The sequence below is a fragment of the Schistocerca serialis genome, chromosome 2, assembly GCF_023864345.2.
Source record: "Schistocerca serialis cubense isolate TAMUIC-IGC-003099 chromosome 2, iqSchSeri2.2, whole genome shotgun sequence".
NCBI classification, from domain to species: domain Eukaryota; kingdom Metazoa; phylum Arthropoda; class Insecta; order Orthoptera; family Acrididae; genus Schistocerca; species Schistocerca serialis.
The window spans coordinates 818109071-818129570 of record NC_064639.1 but is presented as its reverse complement, the minus strand read 5'-3'; the positions used below and the strand labels follow the sequence as shown (position 1 = coordinate 818129570).

The 20500-nt window shown below is 41.1% G+C and overlaps 1 protein-coding gene across 1 annotated transcript in view; it reads right to left on the bottom strand.

The window, feature by feature from the left end:
• Positions 1-20500, bottom strand: part of LOC126458065 (vacuolar protein sorting-associated protein 11 homolog) — a 177810-nt gene that overhangs the window by 89932 nt on the left and 67378 nt on the right. The window contains exons 5-7 of the mRNA XM_050094866.1: positions 15936-16102; positions 4421-4510; positions 4182-4327 (exon numbers count right to left, since the gene is read on the bottom strand). Of these exons, the coding sequence (XP_049950823.1) occupies positions 4182-4327; positions 4421-4510; positions 15936-16102 (403 nt within the window). The remainder of the gene's footprint in view (positions 1-4181; positions 4328-4420; positions 4511-15935; positions 16103-20500) is intronic.

The window sequence follows — 20500 nt, the reverse complement described above, 5'->3', positions numbered from 1 at the left end:
GTGGGGAACTGTATCGAACGCCTTGCGGAAGTCAAGAAACACGGCATCTACCTGTGAACCCGTGTCTATGGCCCTCTGAGTCTCGTGGACGAATAGCGCGAGCTGGGTTTCACACGACCGTCTTTTTTGAAACCCATGCTGATTCCAACAGAGTAGATTTCTAGTCTCCAGAAAAGTCATTATACTCGGACATAATACGTGTTCCAAAATTCTACAACTGATCGACGTTAGAGATATAGATCTATAGTTCTGCACATCTGTTCGACGTCCCTTCTTGAAAACGGGGATGACCTGTGCCCTTTTCCAATCCTTTGGAACGCTACGCTCTTCTAGAGACCTACGGTACACCGCTGCAAGAAGGGGGGCAAGTTCCTTCGCATACTCTTTCCTGTTTTGAGTGATTTTAATTGTTTCTCTATCCCTCTGTCGTCTATTTCGATATCTACCATTTTGTCATCTGTGCGACAATCTAGAGAAGGAACTACAGTGCAGTCTTCCTCTGTGAAACAGCTTTGGAAAAAGACATTTAGTATTTCAGTCTTTAGTCTGTCATCCTCTGTTTCAGTACCATTTTGGTCACATAGTGTCTGGACATTTTGTTTTGATCCACCTACCACTTTGACGTAAGACCAAAATTTCTTAGGATTTTCTGCCAAGTCAGTGCATAGAACTTTACTTTCGAATTCATTGAACGCCTCTCGCATAGCCCTCCTCACGCTACATTTAGCTTCACGTAATTTTTGTTTGTCTGCAAGGCTTTGGCTATGTTTATACATATTGTGTGAAAGTAGCATGTTTTATGTTGAACAGATGACAAGAACTATGGAAAAAAGACATGTATTGTAAAATTATTGTCCCTCTCATGGTGACAACTGTAAAGCATCTCACCCTGTTGCAGAACAACTGTAATGCTCCTTTTACATTATTTTGATTATTTTTATGGCAGTCAGACTCAAGTAAGGAGCCTTACAGAGAGAACATGCTTCGTTACTAAGTAAACCTGACTGTGTCTCTAATACAAACACATGCCACTTATACTTCTCAGGTGTTAAAGTTTCTCAATTGTAAGGTGGAAAATGTCACTTTGAAATAATACCAACAGAAATCAATACCACATCTTTTCATTATCCATTCAGTACGCAACACACTCCCTAACAATATCTAGCCTCTTCCACTCTTGTATCACTAGTTAAACCCAATTCACATTTCTACTGAAAAGAAACCATTGTCATACTGCACTTCCATGTTAATTTAACAGGTAATCACTTGAATATTTTGTACTAGTAGTTCCACCACAGAAGTTACTGATTAAGAAACACTATGCTGCTCTGTTCTCAACTTTCGTAAATAGTTCCGTGCACCTTTTCGTGAATGAACCAAATCACTAACATACTTTTAGCTTCCAGAATTCCACAAGCCAGCATTGAGTAAGGAGTACATCATCATTACATCACAACATTAATTATAGCAGCACTCCTTACATTGTTACATGCAAATCAAGCTCATTAAATCAGCTATCACTTAGTCGCTTGGAAAGACAAACAAAGAAACCAGAACAGTGATAGAAGTTTTGGCTTGTGGAAAGTGTGGGATGCACCACTCTGTTTGCTTAAATCACATCAGAACACATTTCAATGTTCTGTCTGTCTGTGTATCAATCCCCTCACCCCCACCTCACCCTCCCTCTCTCTCTCTCTCTCTCTCTCTCTCTCTCCCACCCCCAAACGAACAGATAAGTTATATTAAGACGTATTTTTGGCAATGTGTATTATCTTAAGTTGTTTCCCTAACTTACATTTTTTTAATTTTTTTTACAGCCTTTATGTCAGTTATAATTTCTACTGCTTGGTTTACTGTTTAAAGAACAATGAAGCAATCACTAGGGTAATATGCTGCATGTATGGTTCACAGATAGGTTGGAATCTAGACAGTGAGCAATAAAAGTTTTCCAGAGGGCCAATGGAGACAACTAAGGAAGTTGTTGAAATATTGTGCAAAGATTAAAATGACACTCAGCTGCAAATCCAAAATATGTTTTACTGTTTCAATGAAAGCTATCAGATATACAATAATTTGTGAGGGCTCAAAAAGATGGGTGAAAAATGTGTCAGTCCACGCGTAATTTATTATGCCAACATTGGTCAAATTGAAATGCTTGGCCATTTTGTCTTCTGGAAAGTCACAGCTGTTGTGGGATCTGGAGGCGGTAGAGTACGCAGTGTATGGACACTTATAACACTTGAACTCTTGATTGCTCGATGACATGATTACTTGCCTTGACTTTTGCTTGGATTCTTGGTTTGGTGCTCCATTCCTGTGTGGCAAGAAGGTCGTGCCATTCTGTTACCACGAAAATTTCATGAGTTGTGTGTTTGTGACCCTTTAACATTTTGCTGGAGTTGAATATCTGGGATATTGTGGTACTCCAACATTTTGGTAAACTTCAACTTTCATGTGTGAAGAGCAGAAATTAGTTGTATTTAGTTACAAGGACTTTGAGTTTTGATTGAACTTTGCCATTTATCAGGAAACATTAGACAACAGGAAAAAATGAAGAACTTTCAAACAGGTAAAAAGCAGTCACTTTGCTTACCGTCTGTCTACAAATGGAGCAAGGACAAATGTAACATATGCCACAATAATGAGCAATGTCCCTTCCTATTTGCTTCACAATGATAACAACAGTGATAAATGCATGTTATTAATGAAGTGCATTTAGTAGTAATGTCTGCATTTTACAAATCATTGTGAAGCAATGGGGAAGTTATGTTACTCTTTATTGTGCCATATGTTAAGTGTAAAAGGCTGCAAAAACATACTTGACCTCTTCATAACAAATAATCCTGAGCAAATAAGGAGCATCATGACGGATACAGAGATTAGTGACCACAAGGTCTTTGTAATGAGACTTACAACCACAACATACAAATCTACCAAAAGTAAATGCAGAATATATCTATTTAAGAGAGCATACAAAAAATTTGTTTGATGTCTTCCTAAGAAACAGTCCCCACTCCTTCACAACAGACAATGTAAGTGTAGAGCAGATATGCCCTGAATTCAACAAAATAGTGTCTGAGCCAATTGAGAGACCTAAAATAACTTAAACTCCACCTGAGCAGGCCACGAAGTCCCAACAGTAGTGACCGGCTGCCATGTCAACCTCAGCCTACAGGCGTCACTGGATGCGAATATGGAGGGGCACGTGGTCAGCACACTGCTCTCCTGGCCGTGTGTCAGTTTACAAAACCCGAGCCACTACTTCTCAATCAAGTAGCTCCTCAGTTTCCCTCAAAAGAGCTACGTGCACCACGCTTGCCAACATGCTTGGCAGATGGTCACCCCCCCCCCCCCCCCCAAAGTGCTAACCAAGCCTGATAGCACTTAACTTAGGTGATCTGATGGAAACCATTGTAGCAAGGCCGTTGGAGGTGAGAGACTTAGGGTGAATAAATTAATAAAAGATGGTACTGATCCCTCATGCTAAATAAAACAGGTCAGAACACTGTTGCAGAAGCAATGAAAAATGCATTCCAAATTTAAAAGAACACAAAATCTCCAAGATTAGTGAAGTTTTACTGAAACTCGAAACTTAGCATGGGGTTCGATACAAGATGCTTTTAATAGCTTCCACTATGAAACTCTGTCTTGAAATGTGACAGAAAATCCAAAGAGATTCTCATTATATGTAAAGTACATCAGCAACAAGACACAATCACTAACTTCACTGTGTGATACCAACATTAATATTACTGATTACAGCACCTTTAAAGCAGAGTTGGTAAACACAGTTTTCCAAAATTTCTTCGCCACAGAAGGTGAAGTAAATATTCCAGAATTTGAATCAAGAACAACTGCCACAACGAGTGACTTAAAATTAGTTATATTTGGTGTAGCGAAGCAGCTTAAAATACTTACTAAAGGCAAGCTTTCTGGTTCAGATAGCATACCTTTCAGAGCGTGCCGATACAATAGCACCATAGATGGCACTGAAATGTTTTCTGATATGATTTACGCAAACTGAGTGGTGGATCCAACACATTCCATAAGCGAAACCTTCTGTCCCTGTTAACTAATAATTAGTAAATAAGGTTACAATATACACCCTATTTTTTTGACTAAACTTCACACTACACAAAACCGTGGCAACTCATAGTAAGTACCCACAATCACAGACTTACTTTGGAGATACTGTTGATACTGCAGTTATTGTTTTGGTTTCTTTGGCAACAATGACCAGGTAGCTTCTGAACCACTGCAGCATAATCTTCTCACCCTCAACAGCATAGCATGGTCCACGCCCATCAGGTGTATAACAATAAACAGCCTGACAGCATACAATAAGGCACAAAATGTACAAAACTTATGAATTAAATAATACCTGCATTACCAATTACAGATTATCTAAAATATGACTTACATCATTTCTGCCAATCATGAAATGGCTGTCCTGTGAGGCATCAGCAAATACAGAACATTTTTTGCTACATCCCATGCTGTCTAGTAGGACCTAGAAAAAGAAAAGTTAAAAACATAAAATTATATCTTAAATTCCATGTATAGAAACTGATGGCATTTCCATTCTCTAAATATCAGATTAACCGTCCTCTCATAACAGTACCTTCACCCTATACCTACGCAAAGCATGTGTTGGTTATTGAAGAAGGGGCCTTATATTGCAAAACAAGAATAACTGTTAACATCAAAATACAGTTCTACACTGATAACCATTTTCAAAGATACCATAATTGTTTTTGCAATATGAGTGAAGATGCAAGTTTGAAAACTCAGCTACAATATTCAGCTTCTTGTTAACGTATTAAATGGTGGCTTAATACTTCATTTTCTTTATTTATGCCCTTGTTTATACAATTACATTATGTTACATTAGTTACACTGTTTGCTCCTAAGACTCATACTGAAGAGATCATCATGGGTGTGGTGCATGTAACTAAACATGATATGGAATACAATTTTCATATAAAAACTGATATTCTTAGATTTAACTTGATGGCTAAATGGGTATGAGTCACAGTAAAATTGGAAGATCTGGGGTTGAATCCCCAGTCAGCCCAAGACCTTTTTTTTTGCCATTTATTGCTTTTTCCATCGCTCCGAATGATTTCAGTGATTTGTTAATGCGAAAAAACACCAAGCTGCAATGTGCTTTGGAGTCCACATTGAAACTATTGGACCCCATGTAACCCATGTCAGTACTTAATCTCAAAGGGAGACAATGACATGCCACCTTCAATAGGACCACACCTACAATCAATTTCATAATTACTGACGTCTGACTATGAGCTCATATTCTGGATACATCGCTTGACAAATATTGATGTGTTGTACCTTGTCAGAACTGTGGAAATGTCTACTTTTATTTTGTGTATGAATATTACACTAGTTGAAATGGTAACGACATACGCAGTAAAATTTAAGAGAAAGCGTGCTTTTTTGAGTATTGTTTGGTGAGTGTCATCCTTGAGGAGTCATAGAAGTCAGAACACACTTAGGAGAAATTTTTCCTTTGCACAGTTTAAAGATAAAACCTTGCTCTATTTGCGTACAGATTTTTGTTACTTTCTGGTTAGTCGTTTCATCACTATATGTCAAATGCAAGACTCTGAGACTGAGCTTACCACTGTAGCAACTGAGGCAGAAAAAGAACAGGTGTAAAGCTTGAATTCTAATTGGTTACATCGTATGTCATTACCAATGAATGGTCCCCATGTTTATCACTCAAGAGCTTGTAAAGCAATTGTGTTAGCAGCTGCAATATATGTGAGGCTGTGGAGGAGCAACGTTGTCATACCAGTGCATTGCCATTGTTGTAATGTGCAATAACCAAGCACCTATTCACCAGTGAAAAATGGCAGCTTCGTACTAGCATTCCAATACAGCATTAGTGCGCTCAGTTGCTGTTACAAATACACTACAATAACATAGGAATTTGCAAGTGAACACTCAATATACCCAAAGCTCTGAATAAACGAACCATGAAATGAATTGTACATTTTAACAGTAAATGAAAACTCATGTAGCTCGAATAAATTTTGCCAGAAAGAATGATGAATGAAATAAAACCTATCTCAATCGCTAATGAAAAATCATGTGGCTCAAATACATTCTGCAGGAAAGAATGATGAATGAAATAAAACCTACCTTAATCATTTTCACTGCAGGTTGAGGTCTCACTGTTGCTACTGCAGTCATCTACTTGGACCAACAATAGTTCTATTCCTGTGTCGAGACAGTGAGTTCTTTGTCCATAGCTATTTTCAAGTTTCACTAAATTCCTCCAGATACTTTGGGGAACACTTTCCAGAGTGGTGGGACACAGCTGCAAAGTATCGTGTATCTTAAAATTCTTATTCTCCTTTGCTACCTTTTTCTTGACAGATGCCCAAATAAATTCAATTGTGTTTAATTCACAGTACACCGAAGGAAACAACAGATGTTTAATTTTAACTGAGTACAATGCAAGGTATGTGAGAAAAGTAATGACACTGATAACACTGCAAGCACTATGGTGATGTTGTGTTGTTCTACTTGTGTGGACCGGTGTGCTCATCCCTTCCTTACGCTCAGTCCGAGTTTTAGCTCCATGTAGCCATCACATGATTTTTGAGGGCACCATCAGTGAAGCTGTGTTTTTGTTGTGTGTTGTGAAAAATGGAACAGCGGAATTTAGAGCAATGTTATGCCATCAAGTTTTGTACGAAACTTTGGGAATCTGCGAATGTGACCACTGAAAAGTTGAAATAGGACTATGGCAAACATTTCTGATCAATCACAGAAGCTTTTCGCTGGCACAAATCATTTTTGGAAGGCTGAGAACACTTTGAAGGTGAACTTTCAGCTTCAAAAACCATCAAAAATGTCGAACGTGTCCATGCTCTTGTGAGATCGGACTGACATTTAACAATAAAGATGATGGGTGATCCGTTAAACAGTTTCACTGTACATCAAATTTTGACCAAAGTTTTGCACACGTGGAAGGTTTGTACTACAATAGTGCCGAAAAGCTTCACAACTGAGAAGAAGGACAATCGAAGAAATGTGTGCATTGATCTTCTCGACATGGTGGCCAATGACCATTAATGGAGCATTTGTGTGACCACAGTGATCAATTCTGGATTTTTCATATGATCCTGAGACAAAGTAGCAAACTGAGGAGTGGCACATTGAGTCACCTCCACAATCAAAAAATGGTCAAATGTGCAAATCAAAGATCAAAACAATGCTGATCTTCTGTTTTGACAGAAGGGGTATTGTGCAAAAACAATTTGTTCCTCCAGAGCAAACTGTCAATCAAGCTTTTTACAAAGATGTGCTTGAAAGGCTCAGGAAAAGGGTGAATCAAGTGAGACATGTCACTGCAGACAAGTGGATGCTGCACCATGACAACGCCCCAGTCAGTTCCGTAACAAGATATTTTATCTCAAAAGTCATTCCTGTTGTTCCACAGCCCCTCTATTCACCTGATCTTTTCTTTTCCTGAAATTGAAAAATGTCTTAAAAGACATCATTTTGTGATTCTGGAGAACATTAAAAAAAAATGTGACTGAATGTTAAAGGCCCTACAAACTGAAGCCTTTCATTGCCTCTACCAAGACTGGGAATGACTGCACCGGTGTACAGCTGCAAAAGGGAACTACTTTGAAGGGGACAATACTATTGTCTGAAAATAAATAAATAAAAACTTAAGTTACATAAAAAATCAGCCTCATTACTTTTCTCACAAATGTCGTACATTTCTAAAAGGTATTCTTGTGACCTGAAGTAAAGTCGCACGGGCTCCAGTGGGCTTACTTTAGTAAATTCTGCCTATGATGGGGAGTTTGATGGAAGCTCTACATTATTGTTTTACATCCATTCAATAATAGAATCCTTCCTCAATTTTATCACTGAGTGATACTGAGGCCAATCTGTCTGGTAATTTTCCGAGAACACTCCTACACCACTACACTCCTAGACCACTCTTTGTAGGGTCAGGCATTCATCTCAGAATGATAAACTGCACCTCCTTGTTGCCCAGTAAAACATAAGAGAGCATTTTACTCAAATTCATTTTTGCTCCCAATGCGGCACCTTATAATCTGTTTTTCAAGAACTGGATGGTGTTTGAATTCCTCCTTTCCATCCATTCCACTCTCAAATACTTCGTCTGTGATAATCATAAATATTTTATGATGCATAAGGCAATTTTTGCTCCCGCCATAAAAACTTTCTGGAAGGATTGGTGCTACAGTTCTCATCAGTGTAATAATGAGTCCGTTCAGTGTTTGACTCATTTCTTATTCCTGCTACTTGGTTATTTTCCATCAGCACAGGGTTTTTGTTCCACTTTGTGTCTCTGGAGCCCAATTTCTGAATAGAACACCAGGGGGTCATTTCATTCACATCAAGAAAGTCTTCCACTTCAGTCTAACTTTTGCAATATGACAGCTACTTTTGGAAACTACTTTTTCCACACGGAAGTCCAGGATTTTCCCTCTTATGGTTCCCTGTGCAAACTCGTCCAATGCAAACTTCTGTCACCTACCAGTACACTTCTTCAGTTATCCAAGACAAAGTTACACTCTCTCGAAATTTGCTTGACTTTCACTAACACTGACATATTCAGAAGTTCTCTTTACCATCTGTGATAGGAACTGATCATGCCCTGTTCTTTTTCAGACCCAAAGTAAGCACATGCACTGAAAGCTGCTGATCACCATGGACTTTTGACAACTCCATAAATGATACATGGTTTCACACACGCACAAGGCATTACATCACGAAGACTGTCTTGCATAAGTACAAAACATAGATAGGTTGCATGATCGTTTCCTATCTGACAGGAAGCCATAAAGTAAAGACTGCAATGATGAATAATGAAGTGGAAATACTGTTTAGAGGTCTGGAAACATAGCACATGCAAGCACAGGGAGCATAACGATACAAAAGCAAATAAATTGAACTCACGATATTAGTGCTTTATGTATAGTTAAGTGCATAAAAGCATAACTGCTGTGAAAGGCAACAACACAGCTTGCATCTACACTTTTTGTTTGTTAACTCATTACAACAAGGCAAGCTGCAGAAATCCACATCCACCATTATTAGGACAAAATTATCAATCAGAGAGCAACAAAAATTCACTTGTCAGTAGAAAATGGTTGTACCTTTGAACTGTGCAAAGGGAATTATTCTCCTAATTATAAACTGAATTCTATGACTCCTCAAAGTTGACACTCATAAAAAAACGCTCAAAAGAGCATGCTGTCGCCCCCTTTCCAACTAAAATGTAATATTCATACACCAAATAGAAGTAGACATTTCCACGATTTTGGGAAGGTACAACACATCCACGTTTGGCATGCGATATAATGAGCATATAAGTCAGGGGTCAATCATTAAGAAATGGATAATAGTAAAGTGTTTTTATCAAGTCATAACTGACATGATGGTGAATGATCTGTAAGAAGAAAATAAAAAAAACAAATTACACTTTTCTGTTTATGGATTTATAAAATATTGTTTATAAACACATAAATATGTAGGCTGCATACGTACATTACTGTTACCAATTTACGTAAATTAGTAATATTAAGAAATTATTTGACAGAGGAAAAGAATAAATCCAAATTCCTCTTAATTGTAAATTAATAGTATCTGAATTTCTTGTGACTGATATATTACTGAAAATGTGTGTTACCAAATAATTGATACCTTTCTGGATCAAAGCAAGCGCCTTTCAGGATTTACATATTTTTTTCCTACTGTTGATTTAGTGAACTGATCTGTTCTTGAAAGAAAAAAATGGTATATTGTCTACACACATTTGCATTTATGAATGAATAAACTGAGGAGGAGGATATGACATTTTCAATTCTTTGAACTTGTTTCTACAAGGAATTCTGCAATTCACACAAGAAATCAAATCATACATTTTTGATTTATGAAAATTTTAATATGGTAAAGTATGATACCATATATCATTGTAGAATTAAACTAGATAAAATGTTATTTTTTTTTATTTTCATGCCACTAATATGAACCATATTGTTGTCGCAAAGAAAGATTCCATTATGATTTCCCACAGTTACGAGGTATGCTTCCAAGTAAATTTATTATCACTTTTAATCTTAATAATTTAATGTTGTCAATTTTTCTATCTGCAAACCTTTATATTTTATCATTTGCTAGTAGAATCATTTTGGAGTTAGTATTACTCATACCATTTGTGTAAACTGCAAACAAAATGAACTTAGCAACTGGGAATGCAACTGCTGAATGGTTATTAATAACACAAGAAATGTGTGATCTTTAGCTTTCCTGGCGAATCAACTGTTCTCAGGTGTCCAGCCAAGTGCAGTTGTTTACATAACACAATATTTTGACAGCATACCTTGCTGTCAACTTCAGGAGAAGCTGCACATGCTACATCAAGTGGAACGGTGGGGGAATACGATCACCAAACAATGGGTGCAAACTCCAGTTCCTTAATTTTTCTGCTGCCCCCTCAGACATGGATGTCATTCTCAATTGATGTTGTGACTACAGTTGACTCAGCTGTGGGTCCCATACTTTACTGAGGGTGAAGTCACTGTCTTTATTGATCAGACATTGGCAAATTGTATTTCCCAAAATGCTGAAGCCTGTCTTACCACTTCCATTTGTTTACATTTCATTTCCAATTTTGTTCGATACCTCACTGAATATGGTAGATACGCCATTGTCATTATTTCCTTGTTGTGTTCTATTCACTGAATCTGTACCTTCCATCTGGAAGGATGTCAGTTAGCCTCCCACTGTATCCGTTCTTCTTGAATATGTTGTTAAGGTTGTTGAGTTTCCTTGGTAGGCTATCTTTGCCTGATACTGCATGGGGCCTTCAAAGAAAAAACTTGGAAAAAGGTGCCCTAAAACACACACTGTTTTTCAAATATATTGATGGACACATTTGTGGTGTGACCACATGGGAGTGAGAGGCTTCAGGAGCTTCTCCAGCATTTGAATTCACTGCATTCGAACATCAAATTCACTACAGTGGTGGACGAGAATGGTGAATTCCCCTTTTTGGACATCCTAGTTGAGCACCGTGACACTATGAGACACAGTGTGCACAGGAGAAACACTCTCAGTGATATGTATCCCCATGCCTCCAGCTGCCATCATCTTTCACAGCATGAGGGTATGTTATGTACACTGGTCCACTGAGCCCATGCAATATCAGTTAAAGAAAACCTGTCAAGGGAGCTCAACAACCTTAAGAGGATAAGACAATGGTGAATCTGCCACTGTTGTCAAAGTATCGAAGAAAGTCGGCAAAATCTTGCTTTGATGTAAGATTAAATGTCTTTTCTGTCTACCTCCAAAAACATATGCTGTATGAGATACAGTGAAAGATGACTTGGGGTTCTTTAAACAGGGTGTCCCGCCAGCACTCAATCTAACATGGCATGCTACCTGGTAATGAGGGATGGGCTGGGGAGCGATAAAATTACAAAGGAGGTGTGATGTAATGAAGAGGCTCATTCTACAGGAAGGGCAAACAAACACTAAAATGGACAAAATTGGACAAGAAAACCACAGAGACACACAAGAAACATGTAGAATAGATCAAAATAAGAGAGGAGATTACCATGACTGGCTGACCATGAGAATAAATGGGGCGTTATAGGGTTCACTGTGGTGTGTAGTGAACGAGAGGACTTTCCTTTCCGTCCTCCATTTGAGGGTGCAAAAGGCTGGAGGGTAGTTCTCCAACACAGAGGCCCGAGCATAGTGCTCAGCAAAGTGCTCAGCAATCGCATTTGTGTCGGTAGATAACACACCACTGATGTTAATGCCAGGGACACCTGATCTTCATCCTGACTTGGGAAGGTGACGTATGGCACCCAATAGTTGACATGTACCTTTCCCAACACTCCTGTTTCCGTCCTCTTATAAGCTGGCGAACGCGAGCACAGAGCCGTTTAAAGGCTATTAGATGCTCTAGGGAAGGGTGCCACTTCTGTCGCTGTAGAGCTCGCTGATGCTCTTTAATTGTTTCAGTGACTTCCAGCGACCACCAAGGGATTGTCTTTTGCCGGGGGCACCCTAAAGAATGAGGGATCGTATTTTCCGCCGCAGAAACGATCATTGTAGTGACCTGCTCAACGACAACATCAATGGCACCATGCGGGGGAGATTCAGTAGTGACAGCAGAGGTGAAGGCTTCCCAGTCTGCCTTGTTTAAAGCCCATCTGAGTAGGTGTCCGTGGGCATGATGCCAGGGGAGTGACAGGAACACGGGGAAGTGGTCACTACCAAACAGGTCATCAAGTGCTCTCCAGTGGGTAGATGGGAGAAGGCCAGGACTGCAAACCGAGAGATCAATGGCCGAATACGTGCCATGTGCCACACTGAAATGTGTGAGGGCACCTGAATTTAAGAGGCAGAGGTCGAGTTGTGACAGTAAATTTTCGACCTCCCTACCTCTGCCAGTAAGCATGGAGCCACCCCACAAGAGGTTATGCGCATTAAAATCTCCCAAAAGTAGGAAAGGTTTAGGGAGTTGATCAATCAGTGGAGCTAATACGTTGAGGGGTACTGCACCATCTGGAGGAAGATATACATTGTAGACAGTTATTTCCTGCGTCATCCTTATTGTGACAGCCACAGTTTGAAGAGGGGTTTGAAAGGGCGCAGGCTCACTGCATACCGACTCCGGGCCATAGACGCAAACTCCACCTGACACTCTATTATAGCCACAACAGTTCCTGTAATATCCCTTATAGCCACGGAGGGCAGGGCTCCGCATTGCAGGGAACCAGGTTTCCTGGAGGGCAATGCAGACAGCAGGTGTAAAGCTTAATAGCTGCCATAGCTCAGCCAGGTGGCGGAAAAAACCACCACAATTCCACTGGAGGATTACATTAACGTGAGACTGGGAGGGCATGAAACACACAATGAGGCAGTCTATGCCTCAGGGTCACCTGCTGCCACCAGATGTGTACCTGTGTGACCGACATCCATTGTGACTGAGGGCACAGCGAGATCTAGGTCCTCCGTGGATGCCAGAATCTCCACCTCATCCTCAGAGACAGAGATTGTAGGTAGTGGTGGTGTGGGTCCACTGCAGTGCCTTGGTTCTTGGGAGTCTTTTTCTTTAAAGGTTTCTCTTGCTGCTCCTTACGTTTGTCTGGCTCAGAGGGCTTCACTGATTCATTCTGGGAGACTGAGGAGGACAGTGAAGCCCTACGAACAGCTTCCTGTGGTTGCTTCACCCACTGGCAGGAACTTGGGAAGGGAGTGACCCAAGGGATCCCTTCCTGGCGAGTGGAGCCAAAGAAGACTTACGCTTCTCCAGCTGAGAAGTGGGGACTGATGTCCCCGATGGTTGGGGAGGGGGCGGGGAGGGGGGTGTTGCTCCTGAAGTAGGCTGTGCAGGAGCAACAGGGAGGGAAGTGCTCCCCACCATCAAGGGGGCAGGTGGAGTCTGACAGTTCTGAGAGCCAACTATACGTGGCGGAACGGAAGATGATAGAACCGCTGTTGTAGCGGCGGCATAGGTTGACATCACATGCACAGGATGTAGCCTCTCATATTTTCTCTTAGCCTCAGTGTAAGTCAGTTTGTCCATTATTTTTCTTTCTTTCTGGAGAATCCTGCAGTCTGGCAATAAAAGTGAATGGTGCTCTCTACAGTTGACATGGATGGGAGGCAAGACACAGGGAGTATTGGGACATGAAGGACGTCCACAACCCCGACAGGTGACGCTGGAAGTACAGTGGGAAGACGTGCCTGGACTTCCTGCACTTAAGCACCGCACTGGGGGAGGCATAATTGGCTTTATGTCACAGCGGTAGATCATCACCATGACCTTCTCGGGCGATGTGTCACCCTCGAAGGCCAAGATGGAGTCACCGGTGGCAACCCGATTATCCTTCAGACCCCAGTGGACATGCCGGACTAAATAGACACCTCACCACTCAAATTTGGCACGCAGCTCATCATCAGACTGCAAAAGAAGGTCCCTGTGAATTATGATACCCTGGACCATATTTAAGCTCTTATGGGGCATGATGGAAACAGAAACATTCCCTAGCTTGTCACAGGCAAGTAGTGCCCGTGACTGGGCAGAGGGTGCTGTTTTGATCAAGACCACCCCTGATCACATTTTGGAAAAGCCCTCCACCTCCCCAAACTTGTCCTCCAAATGCTCCACAAAAAACTGAGGGTTCATTGACAAGAAAGATTCCCCATGAACTCTCGTACATATGAGGTACTGGGGTGAATAAACTTCGCTGCTATCCTTAGCCTGAAATTCCTCCCATAGTGTGGCCAGGGGGGGGGGGGGGGGGGGGAGGAATGATTTGGGGTCATATTTCTTAGCATTGAAGTTACACCCTGATCACTTGGAGACTGCTGGTGGTTGACCACCAGCAAGAGATGACGCACTATGCTTCATGACGTGTCATCCACCCTGATGCCACCCACTCCGTCCAGGGGCCCTCCCCATGGGTGCCAGCCGCAGCAAAGGCCATCTAACAACAGGATGGCCATTGCCGGGAGTCCTGATGCCCCAGGGTGACGGGCATCTACTCCTTGGCATACGTGGTTAGATAACAGTGCAGGCATCAGCAGAGCGATCGCTATGTGATCAGGGGGCTACAACCAACAGGGTACATGGCAGCCCCACCACAACAGACTGGCCACCCCACTGGATATCAGGTGCAAACGAGCTAAGGAGTCCATTATCAATGACAGCACAGAAAGCAATACTGCACAGAGGATGGAGGAAAACGCACCCAGAAGGGTGACCTAACCCAGCAGCTGGAGAATGAGCGGAAGTGCAGATCCACGTCGACAAAGGATGCAAGAGGTTTCAGCGCATGATGGACACTATGCGCCATGTAAAGTGCCCTTCCCCAATTGGCTCACTCTTTGGGAAAATTTCGAAAAATGAAGGTCAAACCCTACAGGGGACCATTACATAAAGGCCGAAACATGTGAGACTCCTTTTAGTCGCCTCTTACGACAAGCAGGAATACTGTGGGCCTATTCTAATACCCGGACCCGCAGGGGGGTCAACACCAATGGATGTGCACATCGTCCCCCAATTGCCCGGGCTGCCTGGACAGAATCTGGCTACTAAAGGGATGTAGAGATGAGCTTCGCCATCTCCTCCCCTCTGGAAGGGGTGGGGGCTGTACAAAGTCTTAACGCCTGCATGTGTCAGAAATCAGCATCTCATCAGTGATTCGAAGATGCCTAACACACAAGGACAGTTCTGCGGAAGACAGGTGGCCATGCTACAAGTGTCCACCAGGAGGCTGCAGGCCACATGGACCTAGTCTCTTCTGCAAGAGACATGATCAAAAATAGACCTGGCTGTATCCTAGCACCAAAAGGTATTTAGGGCAGCACATGAGCCAGACCAGATCAGTTCACTCCGAGTCAGTGTTTCTGTGCCAGGCGCCGATCACACAAGGATTCCATCTATCAAGATTCTCACTTGAGGGCCACCTCCATGACAAAATTTTGCTAGCCAATCAAGCTAAACAGTACTGTTGTCTGTCAACTTTGCCTCTCCTGCTACCAAAGCCTTGTGCCTTCGATCCACATCTACTTGATGCTAAATCATCTCTTCTCTTATCATATTATTTTCCATACTGTGCTTTCCAACTTTACATAAAACGATAAAGAATGTTCATTTTCTCTTGTTGACAGAAGAGATTTATGATGTCTTCTACAAACACAAAATGAAGCATTGTCTTTTCTAAAAGTTAGTTCCAGTTACAAGTTTCTTTAAACAGCTCTTTCTGCCATGAAAGAAGGATTATATCATTCTAAGCTGCAGTATTCTAACAAAGGATGGGAGAAAGAACTGATCGCACACAGAACAATTTTTTAATGTAATTACTAGTATTAAGTACGAAATTGTAGAAGACAATTATAGTTACCTTCTGTTCTTTATCTCTCACAGTGATATTGTACAAAAATAAGGAATTCGTTGTAACAACAAACAGATGACTTAATTTTGATGTAGTTCGAAAAGCCAAGCCTGTTACTGTTGCATTTCCATCCTTCAGTACTTTTGTTTTATTTGTACGCTCTCTTGTTATGTCACCTGCAAAAAATTTGCAGACAGTGAGACTTGTTAGTTCCTGAGTAACACATACAGGAATTTTTTTTCACTGTATACACTCATTTACACTGCTGGCCATTAAAATTGCAACACCAGGAAGGATAGTAAATAACAAAATACTATGTATTGCACATATTAGGTGCTACTCAAAATCTGAGAATTTCATTGCACTGGTTGAACCAATAACAGTACAACATTCTGCCACTAGATATCTTGAGGTACACATCTTAGTTTCTGCGACAAAAAGTTGCACCCTCTTTGGTGCTTGCAGCTGCGAGTTGCAATGGTGTGTGAGGAGACATCTTCCAATGCTGCTGCAAATTGTGATATGGATAACGTGAATGAGCAACAGATTTGCATCAAATTCTGTTTCAAGTTGAAGAAAATTATAGCTGAAACCCACCACATGCTGCCAGAGGCATTCGGTGAGAGTGCACTGAGTCAAACAAGAACATTTGAGTGGTTCAAGCACTTCCCATGCAAATGGCCAGATTTGTGGAGAAAGCAAGACTGATTGGTGTATCATGGCAACACATGTGCACACACTTCACTTGTGAAGGAATTCCTGGTCAAAAAAAATAGGACAACAGTCTCCAACCTCCCTAGTCACCAGCTATAGCCCGTATGACTTCCATCTGTTCCTCAAGATGAAAATCGCGTTGAAAGGGTGACGTTTTGACTCAACTGAAGACATCCAAGTGGAACTGCAACAAGTCCTTCATCCTCCAGTCTTCCAGGAGTGCTTCCAAAAATGATAACAATGCTGGGATTGTTGCATACAAGCCACAGATGACTACTTAGAAGGTGACAGAGGTCATTAGGATACAAGTATAGTTTTCTGGTTTTTACAATGAAATTCTTGGATATTTTGGGTAGACCTCATCACATTATACTATGAAGAACACATGATTAAATATGTAGGTGATTTGGGGGATAGAAGCAAGAAAATTCATTGCTCAGAACTGCCACCTGTAGCAGCGGCAAAGGCTCTAACCCGAATGGGCAATGAGTTAAACTTAGCTTGGATGACAAAAAGATCGGTGAGTCATTCCACACTGCTTCAACTCTATGCCAAAGCTTGTTAATTGTAGTGGCTGAAGCGTGGTGGTGTGCTTGTTTCTCAGCAAACTCATGTTTTCAATGGGTGAGAGATCTGGAGAATATGTTGGTCGAGACAAGAGTCGAACACCCGTCAGATCAAGGAAAGTCAGGGCGGCACAGGCACAGCCACAGGAGACCTTCAAGATATGGCACAACTACCCGCCTTAACATAACAGAAACATAATTCCTGCAGGCCCAGTTATGGGAACTCAATGGCACCCCACATCCAGGTGCTGAGTCCATATGACAAAGACGACAAATGCAATCTGGAAATGTTTCTTCTCCTTGGAGCCTACATACATGGTGACATGTGTCATGATACTGTCAGGAGAACCAGGACTCATCTGAAAAGACAAAGACGTGTAATTCCTGTAACCAGAGTTGTTATTGGGTGTACTACTGTTGGCGTTACTCTGTGCTGCCATGTCAATGGAAGCCGCAACAATGGTTGGCATGCCGACAGTTCACGGTGCTTCAGACTCCACTGCACTATCTGTGTGAATGTTTGTCTCATTGCAAACAGGACCATTTTTAGACTCAAGGTATGAGACGAGGCTGTTTGATCCTGTATGGCAGAGCAAGCAATGTGTGTGTCCTCTCAGGCACTGTCGTGTGGGGTGGTTGAGATCCTGCATGGCACTGATTATGGCCCTCGTGAACCCATGGCTTCCATGTTCACATGACAGTCATGGGAAGGTGACCAACACAAGCAGAAATATTGCAGAATGATAAACTACCATCTTGAAAGGTCACGATCGTGCCCCTGACAAATTCAGACGTATGCTAATAAATGTTTGTTATTCTTACACAAGCGATAACATGATCTTCTCACTGATAACCAATATTCAAACTCACCAAGCAGCAGCAGGGGAATACACATATAAGAGGCATCAAAATTTTGCAAGTTTTCGGAGCCAGTGGCAGACATACAAACAGATCAGTGGCACAGCCATGGGAACCAGGATGGCTTCTTCGTATGCTTACCATTTCATGGGCCACTTGAAACGGGCTTTCATTCAGCTGCTTGTTTGGTATCAAAACGTTGATGACATCTTTTCCATATATGGACTGAAGATGAGGCTGACCAGTTACAATGCTTGGTATCTTTAAATACATTCTCCCTATTAAATTTCACAGTGTCCTATTCTGAAAACCACGCCCCTTTCCTTGACATTGACCTCATCCTCATTAAGGTTTAGCTGCACACTTCACATTAAACCTGCTAATAAACAACAGTACTTACATTTTGACAGTTTCCATCCTTTCCATGTCAAATGTTCCTTCCCTTAAAGCCTTGGGATTCAAGGCAAACATATTTTTTCATTGCAGACTCTTTACGAGACACCACCATTCTCACCTCAGCCTTCAATGGATATAATTGAGTACACCACTTTTCACTCATTATTTTACTGGTCTTGAATGTATTAATCAGCTACTTTGAGAAGGCTACGACTTCCTAAAATCGTGCCCTGAAATGATGTCCATTCTGTCTGACATTTTTCCCGCGACACCTAGAGTAGCTTTTTGTCACCCTCCCAATCTCCTCAATATCTTTTCAGACCCTATGCTCCTTCTGCTCCCATCACCCTACCCTTTGGCTCTTAGCCCTGGAGCTGGCCCCATGCACCATCCTACCACCACCTATACCAGCCCTGTAATTGGCGAAACATACACTATCAAAGGTAGAGCCACCTGTGAAATGACATGTCATATACCACATGTCGTGTAACACAGTTGCTTTTACAATGGCATGACCACCACCAAGTTATCAGTTAGGATGAACGGGTATAGGCAGAGGATGTATACTGGCAACTTACAATAACCTGTCAGAGAATGCATTACAACATGACGGATGTGACCACAATGCATGTTTCACCACATGTGCCATCTCGATTCTTTCCCTAGACACCAATTTCCTACAACTCTGCAGGTGGGAACTGGGACTACAACATCCTTGGTTCGCGCCATCCATCTGGCCTTAATTATAACTGTCTATACATTTCAGCTTGAATACCTGGACATTAGTAAATAAATTAGCTACATGTCCTATTAGCCACCCCTTCTGTGACTTAACTGGTTGTCTAGAGGTTGAAACTCCTTGTCAGTTGTATGATTGGTATCAGTGTCCATAGTAAATAGGTCTCTGTTGGGAACATGAAAAATATAACACACTGAAACGTGGTCTACCTGCAACACTCTCTTGAGCTGTTAAGTTACAGCCATGGCCTCTCTTCCATCTAGCTATGTTTAAAGTTGAAGTACATGAAAAGTACCTGTCATCCATCTTTAAGCTCTCAGGTTTTCAAATCTTGTCTGGTACAGTCACCAACAATCAGTCTTTCCTTCTCATTCTGTTTGATAAGTCTCCCCTGACCCAGGGTTCTGGGCACCTTTTCTGAACTCTACCCCTTTTCCTAAACCTCATTAGTCCTCTATCTTTACCCCTCTTCCTTTTCCCCAACCCTTCTGCCAGAAGAAGGAGCCAATGGCAAACTTTAATATCTTTTATATGTGAGTTCTCCTACTGCTGCTTAATGAGTAGATTTTTTATCTATCCAATTACATCATGTTTTCAAAACCTGATTTTTTTTGTTACAACATTCAAATGTGATTTTTGTATGAGAAACCTTCTGTGCATATGCACAATGTATTTTACATTACCCCCCCCCCCCCCACTTTGTGCAGTTGCAATGAAATGATCATTACTTGCATAATCAAGCATGTAGTAAACTTACCATATGTCAATCAGATTTTTGTTGCATGTTGCCTTCATGATGTTGCAGTTTTCGTGGCCAAATGATAAACTTCATTAGATCTGAAGGCTTTTATTTAGGAAAATGCAATACAATTTATAAATATCTCAAATTAGCATATCCCTTTTTAATTTTACAAAGTATTTTTCTCACATTTCATAATAAAAACACACTTCAGGAAGGTGAATGATGATAATGCAACTGCCTTCTCTCTCACACACAAAAAATATTACAGGTGTTTTACTCCTGACAATTAACCAAAGAAGCATAAGAAAACCTAGTATATTTCATGTACTGATGGGATTCCACTCATTCAATTGATGTACTCACTCAAACAATATCCAGCTATCAACAACAAACAGCTTTTGATAGTTTAAAAATGAATTTTTGTATCATGACAATGAATCAAACCAGGATTGTACAATAATGTGATAAATTATAGCTGTATTAAGCAATGTTAAGTATACTTTTTGTAGAACACAAGAGCTATTGATCAAACAATGATCTTCAAATCAAAATCAATTAA